Raw genomic sequence first — 15,000 nt, 5'->3', positions numbered from 1 at the left:
GTTAACTATTATCTTAGGAACTGTGTTAAATAACCATGACTATACACTGTACAATTTTGTTTATATAACAGTCTTGAAATGACAAAATTATAGAAATGGAAAACAGATAAGTGGTTATCAGGGGCTAGGGAAAGAGGTGGAGAAAAGGAAGGTAGGTGTGGCTATAAAAAGGTAACATGGGGGCTTCCCTGGTGGCGCAGTGGTTGGGAGTCCGCCTGCCTATGCAGGGGACACGGGTTCGTGCCCCGGTCCGGGAAAATCCCACATGCCACGGAGCGGCTGGGCCTGTGAGCCATGGCCGCTGAGCCTGTGCGTCCGGAGCCTGTGCTGTGCAACGGGAGAGGCCATAACAGTGAGAGGCCCGCGAACCGCAGAAAAAAAAAAAGTTAACATGATCCCAACAGTACTAGAAATGGTCTGTATCTGAACTGTATCATTGTAAATATACTGGCTGTGATATCATACTATAGGTTTGCCATTGGGAAAAGGGACATGGAATCTCTGTATTATTTCTTACAACTGCATGCAAATCTATAATTATCTCAAAATAAGATTTTTTTTAAAAGAGCTCTAATCCAGTTTTTTTTAATGATAATGACAGGTATCCTTATTTTTCCCCGACTTTAATAAGGATATTTTCATTGTTTCAATATTAATCGTGATGCCAACTGATATAACAAAGATGTAATTAATCCAAATATATCAGCAATCACAATAAATACAAATGGATTAAATTCACATACATAGATGTATTATAGAAGTATCCATCCATTCCTTTCCATTGAGTTTTTTAAAAATCTGCAGAGACAATAGTCAAAGGCAAATGTAATATTTGTACAAATGAGAGAGGGCAAGTGTGGCAAAATATTAACAATTGATGAATTTCAGTGATGAATATATGAGAGTTCATTGTATTATTCTTATTCTTCCAACGTTTATGTTTACATCTTTTCAAAAGGAAATATAAACATTTTAAAGAGGTAAACTAAAATTCCAGATAATAGCAATGTGGGGCTCATATTCAATGGGTAGTTAAGTTGCTAGGATCCTTGTTGTGTTTAGGAGGAATACAGAAATACTGACTAATTTGATACGTTGTTTTAAAATTTTATAGTTAATAATATACATTTAAAATTTAAGGATACCAAGATGAATTTTAAAAAAATAGCCCAATTTAAAAGAATTGAAATTTGTCCAATATGCCAGTAATCACAATAAAGGTAAGTGAATTAAACACACCTGTTTAAAGACAGACTCTCAGATTGGATTTAAAAATACAATCCAGGCCTATACTTAATATGTCACTCTTACAGGCTACACATAAACTGAAACTATATCCAAAAAATATAAAAATAAAGGACTCTAGAATATCATTTAATATAAAACGTATTTCCCCCCCGCGAAAAAAAAAAGCTGGTATGGCAGAGCTAACAGCAGACAAAACAGAATTTAAGGCAAAGAAGGTTTCTAGACATAAAAAGTGACATAACTTATACACATGGTCCGATGTTCTTCCTGAAAGAATCTTATCATTTTCCATTTCCAGCAGCAAAGTGTGAACAGTATTCCCAACAAGCATTTCAATGTAGGGCAGTATCAACATGTTGTTTATATTTGCAAACTCGATAAGCGAGAAGAAAAAGGAATCTTTTTGTAGTTTAATTTCAAAGCTCATATTCTCTTAAACACAGCACCAAGCATACAACAGATGTTTTGCAATTAATAGCGGGCTGGCTGCCCAGGAAAGCAGAAACTGGCATTCCTTTCAGAGTCCAAGCTGGCACTCAGCCTCGGGGGCAACGTCCTGGGCGAGGGAGGACCTGCCCCCCTAGGGCTGAACAAGCAAGAAGTCAGCTGCACCTGCATCACCTGACCAGCAGCCCCAACCCCCATGGTCTACATCTGCTCTGAATTAACTCTCAGCAGCTTATTTCACTTCTATACAGCAAAGGATTTACTTTCTATACAATCACCACAAAGCTGTTCAGTGCCCTGAGGAGGCAAACAAGAACTGTTCTTCTATGACCAAGTCTGAAGGACCAATTCCCTTCAATTTCACACAAAACTTTCATTAAAAACTCTTGACTAGAATTAGGTGCAGTTAGCAATTTCCAAAGAAATTGCCGATATATTTTCCCTGGAAACAAAGAGAAAAAAGAAAACATTTCTATAAAATTTAGTAAAAACTTACTGAAATTGTTAATAAAAATTCTTTGAATTTACAATCAAATGACAAATCGACGCCAGGCACTCTGCTGAAGGCTTTCACACTGTGTTCTCTGACCCAATTCTCAGAAACAATCCATTTAGGTGGTATCATTATCCCCATTTTACTGACAGTCAAACTGAGCGCCAGAAAGGTTAAATGACTTGCCCAATGCCAAAAACCAACAAGAGCACCCATGCCTCAAACCTAGAGTAATGAGCTCACAGAGGTAAGCTCTAATGTAGTCCTGTTATTCATATTATCTCCAGCATGGTTATGACTGAAAATAATAATTCTCATTAACCAGCCTGGATCATTTAGGATACTCTGTGTAATAAAGTCTTCAGAAGAAAGCAACCATTATGATTAATATGAGCAGAAATCTCAGATTCGATATTTCTAGTCATGTTCTGGAAAAATTCTTATGCATAGTTACAGCAACAAGCACTTCAGCCAAGAGAAGACAGTTAATCATTCCAAATAATGCTGGACCCAGGTGATATTATTCCCTGACAGACTGGGCTTCTCGTGCACACACTTTTGCTGATACAGCTGCTCTCACTTGATGCTCTAGAAAGGTTTTCTGATTTACGGCTTGAAGTTGAAATTACCCAAGAGTTTTAAAAGCAGTAAGAAAGCCACATGCATTTTACTGTCACCATCTCAAAATTCTGCCTTTCATTTTTGCCTACATTTTTTTCCTGAGTTGCTGGAATGTACATATGGCTAAAGAGAAGAAGAAAAATAACTCCTTAAAATGGAAAACATCGCAAAACTATATGTGATATTTTAAAGTCATGAAGTGAAAACAAAACAACAAAACCCCTTTGGTCTCTATGGTCACTTGCAGGAAAAATAAGTGAAGGAGGCAAGGCAAACACACTGACATTTTTTAGTGTGTTTTTCCCATTTGTTTTCCCTGCCAGAGCGCTACATCGTATTTACCAGGGTCTGTACACATGCAGAGAAATGAAAACAGACCTTGCCTGCTGCAGGCCAGAAATGAGGTTTCCTTTTATCTGGCACCACGTAGCTTCTAGCTAGAAGCATGTTCCTAATGGAAGCAATCACTCACCAATGGCTTTAGATTTTGTTGTTTTTGTTTTAAAGGATTCACCCAAAAAATCTCTATGAAAGAATACCAGTATCTTTTCAATTTTCAGCAAGGGACTCTTTTTTAAGCGACAAATACATACTTGGCAATTCTGAGCCAGATCACTTTCACTATTTATGGGGTTCTTTCCTCCATTTTTTTTTTATTATGGTAAAAATCACGTAACATAAAATTACCATCTTAATCATTTTTAAGTGTCATTATTAGTGTTTTAAATAAAATAATAGCCCTAAGAATATAAAAAATCCTTTAAAACATTTATCCTTTTTAAGTATCACTGTAAATATTTCTGCTGTCTCAGGAGCAGTGTTGTAAAAGGCATCATGCTTCAGCTACAGCATAAAGGTTCGCCCACTGCAGCTCCCATGAGTTAATTAAACAAGCACAATTCAGGTGCCTACCTGGTTATCTGAAAATACGTTTTTCATATGAAATGTGGCACAGATAAATTATATCCACAGATCATTTTTCGAAGTCAATTTTATCCTCACATTTTCCAAATCTTTGGCTAAAATATTATCCAATAAAAGCAAAATGGCTTTGTGTTTTTCACCTCTTTTCTCTACTCAGTTTTTTCTTTGAAGAATGGGGGTGGAGGGCCAGGATGTAAAGAGCATTAAGGGGGAGCAGCAAGACTCCTAAATGAACACAAGGAATCAGTAGTTAGCTCTTTGAATAACCTAGAGTTGACATGCTAAAAGGGTCAAGCCTGTAATTTTCAGCTACAAAAAACATGTCTATGAAGGTAACATGCAGCAAAAACAAAATAATATTCTGAAAAAATGCTCTCACTTCTTTGGGTTCTGTTCAAAGATTTTATGCAAAAACCCCTATATGTGTTTCATTAAGGCTCCTAACTATTAAATGCTAGTTACTCTGAATGGCAAGTCAAAATACAAATACAAATCAAAATAAATACAAAATTCAAAACACATGTTAAAAGAACACCAAATTCTTTGAAGTTGTTCTTGAAGAAGTTCCTGTTGTCCAATTAAAGGAAGTTTTTGTTTTCTGTTTTTGGATTTTTTTTTTTAAAAGGAAGAAGAGGAGGAGGAAGGGGAGGAGGGGGAGGGGGAGCAAAAAGAACAGTGCAGAGGAAAAGTCTTTTTATTAAAGATCAAGCAGCCAACTCAGATTTAAAATTGAGTTCCATGTACACTGTATCTCAGGAACACCCATTCTGGCATGTCCTAAATTACATGTCATCTCTGGCTGGGAATAATAGGCCAAGATAGGCCAAGCCCAAGAAGAGCTGGTAATCAAAGGCAAGACAACTACACTCAGGAGAATTTCTCTAGTATCTACCTACAGAATGCAATTAGTCACATCTAAAAATTGCTTTCAAAACATGCAGTTCAAAGACTGAGTTTCCTTTTGCTATCCATTCACAATAAAATATTTGTAGAGATTTGACGTCTTTTGAAATAATTATATCAGTTGCAACACATATAATGTCCATTCAATTTTACAAAGTACATTTTAATCAAAGCTACATGTATCTTCTGACCTTTAAGAGACTCAAAATCATTGTTACAACAGTGAGAAACAAGCGATCTCTTATCAAACACAAACCTGGTTCTGATTACTTTTTGTATTTGAAGCTGACATAAGTAGTTTGCTCTGTCTGGAAATTTAAAATCAATTCCCAAATGGAAATGGTACTCTTGAGCCCACACCAGGGTAAGTTTCTTACTCTCCTTGCCCAGTCTTGGTCAAAACCTTAGCACTACTCAACAGCAACTAAAATCTTGAAATCAATTTAAAATCTCTATCCTTGCCCAAACGTTATATCTACAGAGCTGACTCAATAAATAATGATAAGTGATCAGTAAGGTTAAAACTGGACCTTCAACTATCCAATCCTTGGTTTGCATTAAAAAAAAAAATCTTATGAGTTTGTTCACTTTAACTATGAAATCAAATGAAAAATCTGACCTTGTGATGCCCAAATTCATTCAAAATGGTTCTCAGTTTTCTGGTGTTGCTGTATGGTTTTCGGGCGGCAACAGCTGGATGGGAGTCCCGCCAGTCGACGGACAAGCGGTGATACCAAAAACGCTCACTCTCCAGAACATGAGCTGATTTAACAGTAGGATCAAAACGATGCACTTCACATCCATCATTGGCCATGCTGACCTCAAAATGGGTATCATCACTTCCCAGCCTGTAAAGAAAGAGGATGAAAATCAACAACAAAAAAATATATGGAGCAAAAGTGTTGTATTGACAAAAATGACAGTGCCAAGGTCAATTTTCTTAGTTATATCAAGCCTTCTCCTGTTTTAACACATGGCTTGTTGTACACATTCCATAAACCTTCCTTCACAAAAAGCATTAAAGCTAAAAGCTTCTGGATAAAAGAAAGGAGAGAAATTATGTGCTAAATGCAGACCAGAGAACCACATGTTCAAACATGTAGAAGCATATCAAATTGATTTTTTTTAAAAAGATATAAATTATAGTAGCAATGAAACAAAGAAGACTATCTAGTCGTCTTAAGAGATTTTCTCAGAATATGTCAAAAATATAAGTCTGAGCAACAGTTCCCTTAGGGAGAGGTGCATGGCTATGGCGCTGTGCATGCAGTTTGACTTAAAGACAACAGCTGTTTTCTTAAGAACGGAGTGCATTTTAAATAGTACAGTTAAAGAAAAAAGGCAGACGTACGTGGTTCTACTGGATCTAGTACTCAAGAAGCAAGAGGTATATCACCTAAATTCACATCAGCAGGGGGTAGAAATCATGAATTAGTTGTACTTAAGTACCCAGTTAGGTAACACATATTGTGGAATATTCATAGTTACAAATTTTTAATTTACTCATAAATATTCCTTACTTGGTGATATAAGATTCATAACTTTGATTAAAGCATCATTTTGAATGAAAAAACATGAAATTAACCAAGAGAAGATGATTTTTTTTAAAAAAATGGTGATTATGACTTTTCTGCCCCAAATACTATAATTAGATGTGCTTAAAGATACCAAAATCCCAGAGTATCTATAATGCATTGGCCAAACCTGAGCCCAGGGCAGAAATGCTTCATCCTCTTAGACTCTACTATTACAGACTATTTTATAATTTGGAAATATACAAGTTTATTGGGTAACAATTTAGTTAACTAAAGTAAGTCTTCACTACAGAGATCTTCCACCTAAACATTCTTAATATTGTTTGCCTTGTTCTCTCCCTTCACTCCCACTACATTCTTTTAATCTCACTGGACCCATGTCATGTTAGCCCTCTGCTATTCTTCAGCTGTAATTCTCTTGACACTTTTGGCTAGAAAAAGATTCAGCACTCTTCTCACAAACATTCCCATTCCTTCTACCCAAGAGATCCTGTTTCCTATTTTCAACCTCCTATTGAACCCACACAGCTCAGACCATTGTAATCTCTATCCAAGCTTTCCCCCAATTTGTTCATTATCTAATCTGGTGTTGCAGATTGACTTGCTGGCCCTAACTCTTCACCCCTTCATCCACACTACTGCCATGCTCATCACGTATGGAGTGTCCTTTCCTGTCCCTTGATTTTTTGGCTTGGCTATGTGACTTGCTTTTTGGAAGAAAGGGACATGATACCAGTCCTGATCCTAGGCTTCGAGCACTTCAAGAATGAACAATGGTTCACTCTTTTGTACTATTATTGTGACAAAAACATACCCTGGATAGCTTGCTGGTCTCAGGAAACTAAAAGACATGAGGAGCAGAGGTGTCCCAGACAATCCACTGGCCTTCTATGAAACACACAGCTGCCCTTAGCCACCTCAGCCTGAAGTAAAGTCTCTCAGCTGAGCCTGACGTGGATCAACTGAAGCTCAGCTGATCTGCAGACATGTGAGCAACAATAAATAATGGTTTTAAGCTACTGAGTTTTAGAGTGACTTGTTACATAGCAACAGCTAACTGATAAACCTGGCATTAAATGTATATCTAAGAGTTGCAGTAGACGCTGCAAAGCACTTTTTAGTACACAGATTTATTTCTTTATAGATCAGAATGTTATAGAACTCACCTGTCCCAAGAGATTTTTCACTTAATTGAATTTGTTGAAATTTAGGGAATTCCCTGGCAGTCTAATAGTCAGGACTCCACACTTTCACTGCAAGGGCCTGGGTTTGATCCCTGGTCGGGGAACTAAGATCTCTCAAGCTGTGTGTCATGGCCAAAAAAAAAGAATTTTTTGAAATTTAGATGAGCAAAACCTGTGTTATCATGGAAACATGGAACCCAGTGGAAAAATGGCAGTCCTGTAGCTTTACTAAGAGAACAAAACACTAGTCAAATAAGTACTCATTAAATATAATTTCCATATAAATTTTCTATGTAAAAAAGTGAATGCTTTCTCCATGAATTTTCAAAATATAATTTCAAGAAAACACTTTCCACTGTAAAACATGTATGTATTTTAATCAAGCCCTCAGAAATTTTTAAGAATTAACCACATAACAGCTGTGTAACTAGTTTTTTTAGTAAGGCACTATATTATGTATTGATGTTTTCAATTTAAACTAGCTTCTTACAATTAAAAAAATAACAAACACACTTAGAAAAAGTTAAAGTTGTATATAAGTATATGAAACAAAAAGTTTCCTACCACGAGAATTTTAGCCATCAATTTCCAGAGATAATCAGTTAGCAATTTTTTGTGTATCCTTCCAGAGATTTTCTACACATGTACAAGGATTCTCTATTAGAAATATCATAAGTACACATACACATATATAAGTTAATCATTAGATGAAGGGGAACTATTCTGTATGATACACTAAATAACATGAAACTACTGAAATTTGTAAATTTTCTGTTATGCTTTTACTAAACAAAATCCATTTAATCTAAATGTATAATATGTACTGTATTGGAAAGTAATAAACTACATTTATTTAATCAAGGTCTGTAATTCTTACTTTCATTTATTCAAAATGGTATTGCTACTTCTTCACACTTAGTTTAAATTAGTCAAGTTTGTGGTAGGTGTAAAAAGCAACAGGAAGAACAAATTTAATATACGTAAGTGTTGCAAAAAGTGGCCCAAAGGGGTAAAATCAGGACTCAAATCCAATCCAGGTAGTTCCAAAGCATGTGCTCTTTACACTCTACCTCACTGCAAGTAAGGGTAGGACACAGAATCATGGAAGGAATATTTGTGAACTTAGGGATCTAGGAAATTGTCAGCTACTAGATAGTAAAGCTCCATGAAGTAAAGGGCTGTGTCAATCTTGCTTATTTCTATATCCCTAGTGCTGAGGAGATAGATGAATGATGACAGACAAACCCACAAAATGCTGCACTAAGTAAAAGAAAACTATTAGGTAGGGTCTGGAATTCCCAGAATATACAGTACAATATCCAACACAGCATGGAATGGGCTACATTTCACTGACTTATTCATGTTTATTAATAAATATTTACAGAGCACTTTATATGTTCAAGGCAGTACCCTAGACACCAGAGACAGATAAATTAAACATGATCCTTGATCTGAAGAAACTCAGAAGTAGTAAAGAAGAAAGATTTTTGAACAAATAACTACAATAAATTAAGTAAAAGAAAATTCTTTTTATAGCAAAAATGTATTTAGTCTATAAGGAAACTATTTTCTGCACTTATTTAACTGGAAAGAGAATTCGCTGTAGAAAATTTTACTTTATAGAAATTATCTGTCTATCTGTATCTATATATATACATATATATAGATCATGATCATATGGCTTTTACCTCAAAGTCTAAGACAGTTGTTCCAGTTCCTGCCATCACAACTGCATTCCAGCCATCAAGAAAAGTAAAAGGGGAGGTGAAGGTCACATCCTTTCCTCCTAGGTGCATGGCCTAGAAATTGCACACATCACTTGCACTCATATCACAGTGCTCAAAGTTAGTCATATGGCCACTTGTAGCTGGAAGGAAGGCTAGAATATGCAATCTTTGGCAAGGTGGCCACGTGCCCTGCTAAACTCAGGAGTTCCGTTACCAAAGAAGAATGGAAGAATGAATACTGGGGGACAATTAGCAATTTCTACTATAATCCATTTTTGAAATAGTTAAGCTGTTAATACATATATTCAAAGGTATAAGCCTTCATGAAGACTGTAACCTATCCTTCTATGTGGCAGAGAGATAAATTATATAACTCATGCTTATAAATATTACGCTGTATATGTTAATGGAGAGGTTTGAGATCACAAAAACTCTTCAGTACAGAAAGGTCATCAAATCTGAGGGATCTGTTGAAGAAATAGGAAGGGGGCAGATAACAGGACTAAACAGCCAAAGGTAGTAGAATAACAGAGTAACCATTTTTGCCCTCCTCTCCTGATGTCTCAGAAAGCAACTAGGATCCCTAAGTGTGGGTGTGCAGGATGTGCACTAAACAACTCTAGGGGGCACCACGCCTAATCACTATAATGATTATGCAGCAGATAAGTAAAGGTTCTTGAGAGAGCAAATGCCTTTCCCATGTTGTATAAAAGTGTCCCTTGAACTAGCTACAGTGCTGGCAACTGCATCCCCTTTAGTGTTACTGAAGAGTAGAAGGGATGGATGTGGCACTGTTTCAAGTCCTTGGTTATTCTTTTAAAATATTTCCAAGAGCATTGAGGTGACTATCCTTTATGTTCCCTAAGAAGCAAAAGCTCAGAGTATAAACACATGAAGAGATGCTCAAGATCATTAGCCAGTAGGGAGAAACAAAATAAAACTATAATGAGATACCATTTCACATCTACTAGGATGGCTATAATCAAAAAGACCAATAATAGTAAGTGTTGATGACAATGTGGAGAAATTGAAACCCTCATACATTGCTGGTGGGAACATAAAATGGTATATAACCAAGAGAAATGAAAACATATGTCCACACAAAAACTCATACATGACTGTTCATAATAATATTATTCATAGTAGACAAAAAAGTGGAAACAACCCAAATGTCTATCAGCTGATGAATGAATAAATAAAATGTGGTATATCCATACAATGGAATACTATTTGGCAGTAAAAAGGAATGAAGTACTGATACATATTGCAACACGGATGAACCCTGAAAGCATTATGCTAAGTGAAAAAGCTAGTCAAAACACCACATATTATATGCTTTCATTTATCTGAAATGTCCAGAATAGGTGAATCTATGGAGACAGAAAGTAGATTAGTGGTTGCCTAGGACTGGGAGACAAAGAGCTGAAAGCGGGTTGGAGGGAATTGAGAGTCAGTGCTACTGGGTACAGGCCTTCTTTCTTGCAGTGATGATAATGTTCTAAAATTGACTGTGGTGACTAAAAACAATTGAATTATACCCTTTAAATGGATGAATTGTGTGTTATGTGAATTATACCTCAATTTAAAGCTGTTTAAAAAAATTAAAAAATAAAATCAGAGCAGATACAGGGGAAGTTTTTAACTTTCATCACTGAAGACAGAAAGGTTGGAAGAAGTAAGACAATTAGTGTTTTTCCCAGGAGGAGTTTCAGTCGTCCATTCCTCATCCTAGCAGGAACCAGAGAATCTGGCCAAATAATTATCTAGATCTGTAAACTGCCAACTACTAGAGAAGGAGAAATAGGTTTTCCAAAGCATAAATGACATTGAATAGTGGATTAAATATTTTATAATTATTAATTTTTATTAAATAACATTGCATAAAACGACAAGACTTCATCTAAAATATATTCTTAACAGGGATGATATCACACCTAAGGAGGCAAAAATTGATCCTTGAGGGCCAAAAAAAATCCTCTTGTTTTTATGTCTAAAGCATAGATAATACATATGTTACATAAACAGATATACGGTGTATCTATAGTATTAAAATTTCATGGGGAGAGTGATTAGGAAAAAAATTGTCTAAAAAGGGTCCTTGGGTCCATGATTTTCTGATTCCTCATTCATATAGAATATGAGCTCCTGGGCTTCCCTGGTGGCGCAGTGGTTGAGAGTCCACCTGCTGATGCAGGGGACGCAGGTTTGTGCCCTGGTCCGGGAAGATACCACATGCCGCGGAGCGGCTTGGCCCGTGAGCCATGGCCGCTGAGCCTGCGCGTCCAGAGCCTGTGCTCCGCAACGGTAAAGGCCACAACAGTGAGAGGCCCGCATACCGCAAAAAAAAAAAGAATATGAGCTCCTGCTGTGCTAATCAAACTATTGAAAGATAAAAATTTTGGCTCTGAAGCTCATTCATTCCTCTTGAAATGCTCAGGGCAACCAGAAGTCCCAGATTTTCTGCCTAAGATATTGGCTCTTGTTGCCTAACCATGTATCAGTATCAAATTTTCTTCTGTCTCACATTGAGAATCTGTCTTCAAACCAAGTGGTATTAACATGTCAGAGAACTAAAGGAGAGATGAAAAAGATTTACCTATGTATTATCCCTTCTCAAGTTTTCTCTTCTATTCCCACTCCTACCCCTGAAATATAATCTTTGACATGAAGGATAAAAAGATGATTTTCCCAATGCACTTTAGCTACCACCCTCATCCCCACCCCATCTCCCCACCATCACCCCTCCACCTCACACACAAAAAGACTTTCAGGGCAGGCCCCATCTAAAGTCATGCAGTAGACAAAATATCATCATGTGAACCCACATCCTCTCCTCCTATCTCTTCTCTTTCTCTTTCTCCGTAACATAACCTTCCTTTTCAGTGCCTTCCCCTATCTTAATTGGTCTATTCTATCCCTTTTCAAAATTAAAAAGGAGCTTCTTTAAATTTTCAACTGAACTTTACTCAGAGTATACTCTCCTAGAAAAAGGTCTTTTACATTAACTACAGAATAAAAAGCTTTGATTCTTAGTAAAGAAATTTCAGACATCAGAGAGAAGGTAGAGGTGATGGCTGCTTCAGTTCTTGGGAGTGGAAGAAAGGTAGGACATGGATCAGAAGGAGGGCATTCAGCCTCTGCTTTCTGATCAGTATATCCTCAGATCCCTTCTTCCTCTCACCCCCAGAAGGCCACCACCCCTCCTCACCCCTCCGTTGCAGCTTCATTCATTATGCTCAGGATAGGAATGGCTGCCACAGCCCTGAGGTTTGGAGCACATACTGCCTGGATGTGGGTGCCCCGTGACCCACCTGCCACCTGCCCTCCCCACCCATCTCACAGCTATCCCAACACGCCTAAATGCTTGCACCTCAGGACCACCACTTCTTCCCTCAGCATCAATTGAGGTGGTGTCAGTTGGCTATTTACCTGCCCCTGAAGCAAGCAATTCACCTGAGAAGATTCTCAATCCTGAGTAACAGGACAATCAACATAAACATCCACAATCCAAAGCATCCTTTTTTAGGACATAAGAAATATTTTCTTTAGTTTCCAGTTTTCAATTAAGCATTGTTAGGTTTTAAATCAAATGTTGGCACTTAAAATCTATTCACTTCTTTTCCCAGTAGAATTCAACTGCTCCTATCTGCTCTTTACAAAGTTGATTTTGAATAGTGAACATTTAAATGAAAATAAGAAACTACCTTTTTGCATGTAATAATCTGAAATCTCACAGCAGAACCACTTCATCTAATGGCTCTGAAGTATAAGGAAAGCAAAAAGGAACGTGAAAAATTTCCCCCAAAACAGCTTTCACAGTTTTGTTTTACACAGTTGTATGCTTTAAATGAAATTATTCTGGGGTGTAAAATATTAACCAAAACATAAAGGCAGTTTGGAGCAAGAAAACAGGACCAAGCTGAGATCTCTAATTTGCATGTAGTACTGTGCAATTATTTTTATGACCTATTTTCATACATTGTTAATATGATATAAAATAAACTTTCGACTCTCACAAGTTCCCATTCTTTATACAATCTTGCATCATAGCTGGTGGGCTCCCAAAAAAAGAGCTCTGTTCTAATCAACTGGCTGAGCAACTCATTTCCTAATCTTCAGGCTCCTAGTTTAAACCATGGCAGAACCAGCTTCCCTCTTTAGTCTTCTTGCCTCAAGCAATCTTTATGTCGCAAATATATATTTAGTGCCTACCGTGTACCACACTCCACTGATAATATACCATGGCTCTTCATTTAACCCATAGAAGAATGTGTCCATTATCCTGAAACTTATTTCAAACTTGTTGTTTTTGCTTTTGTTTTAATCCACAATGACTCTAAGAATTCTTGTTTGGTGAAGTTTGACAACGGTCGTGATCCTCCGTGCGTTAGCACCTTTTGGTGGGTCTCCACAGCACCCAAAAATCAGCTCTGAACCCTTATCATCTAGGATTCTGGGTGGCAGCTGTCACTCATGAGCCTGAATGTAAATCATAGAGGAGATGAAACCTATCGGTGAGGAACAAGCAGAGGACACTTGTGAGGGTCCCCAGTATTTTGTAAAGGACTCCAGGGATCTTGCCTGAGAACCTAACCACACAGCTTCTAGAGTCGATGCAATAGAGTATTCCAAACAAAAATAACCCTCTCCTACCTTTTTTTTGAGACACATATAATTTGAAAATTCTCGGGACTGTTTATATGAATACTGATGCGTTTCGTATATTTTTTATATAATCTCATTATTTTATATTCACCCTTTTACAAAAAGCTCTCTATATCTATGCGTACATTTAGGTCATTTTCAGCCTGAATAACTGAATATCAATAACTTCCCACAGTTTTGACAAAATCTCATTATTTTCATAGGAGTTCCCTCTTCTTTCTTTTTACAGTGTAAAAGTACACACAGATTTACCATTGGCATTGAACATAAAATAAACATAAAACATAAAAATCCAACAGTGGCCATTTGTCTTGGGTCACTCATCATAACTGAGCATAAAATTTCTAACATACTCACTGTTCCTTTTTTTTCTAGGTGCATTCTTAATACTTTTCTGTTTCTAATAAGAATGCTCTAATTCTAGCTGAGAATCATCGGCTTCACCAAGAGGATCATCATCATGCTGAAAATGGAAGTTGTCAACTTACTACCAACAGAATGGGAGAGAAAGTGGCCCTGGCCACTGGTGCTCTGCAAGTGCCCACAGTTACATAACAGAGAGATGAGTCTGAAATGATGGCAGGAGAAGAAGCATAGCACCCGTTATACCCTGCAACCATTCATAATTTGTGTTGCTGAAAAAGCGTTGGCTGCCTGCAGGAGCGTTTTTTGTTTTCTGCTGTAAAATGTACTTACCCTAAAGAATAGAGGCGGCACTGCTTGTTGCGAATTTGATGACCTAAGCCAAACCTGTCATCAAGACAGACAGACCAGGGCTTTTTTGAAGGGCTGGAGTCAGTAGCCAGGCTGTCTGTGCTCACGTGATCACACGCAATCTGTAAGGATTGGAAATCAATGTGAATAATTTAAAGCACCGGGTGATAGATGGTAGGTAGAGATTTAACTGCTTTCCCAGTCCCTGAAAACCGTAACGGGAGAGTTATGTCCTTCTCCACTGATAACTACTCCCCTCCCCAGGGAATCACAAGACTGCTGTAAAATGTTTGGAGGAATTCCAAATACTAGATTATAAGTAACCTCGTGGAGACTAGAGGCAGGGTTGAAGGGAAGTTAAGAACTGCTATAGCCTTGTGCATGGAGTATACAGGGGAGAAGAAATCAGGAGCAAGGAAGGCAGGGAGGAAAAGTCAGGAAAGCTCTACAGAGGTATGTCAGTCTTGGAGGAGGAACAGAAGTTGACTAAGAGGCTGAGACCAAGAAGGGCATTCCAGACATGGAGAACAGTGCTCCCA

General features: G+C 37.4%; 1 protein-coding gene across 1 annotated transcript in view; it reads right to left on the bottom strand.

Annotated features, from left to right (window-relative positions):
- The window catches only part of METTL24 (methyltransferase like 24), a gene marked incomplete at its 5' end in the record, with an annotated part of 110,061 nt that overhangs the window by 53,615 nt on the left and 41,446 nt on the right, over window positions 1–15,000 (bottom strand). Inside the window, 2 exons of the mRNA XM_082856081.1 lie at window positions 5,256–5,484; window positions 14,444–14,583. Of these exons, the coding sequence (XP_082712207.1) occupies window positions 5,256–5,484; window positions 14,444–14,583 (369 nt within the window). The remainder of the gene's footprint in view (window positions 1–5,255; window positions 5,485–14,443; window positions 14,584–15,000) is intronic.

Source organism: Leucopleurus acutus (genome assembly GCF_964270905.1).
Source record: "Leucopleurus acutus genome assembly, chromosome: 15".
Lineage (NCBI taxonomy): Eukaryota > Metazoa > Chordata > Mammalia > Artiodactyla > Delphinidae > Leucopleurus > Leucopleurus acutus.
Note: the sequence above shows the minus strand (reverse complement) of the source record. Positions and strands in the feature narration are given on the sequence as shown.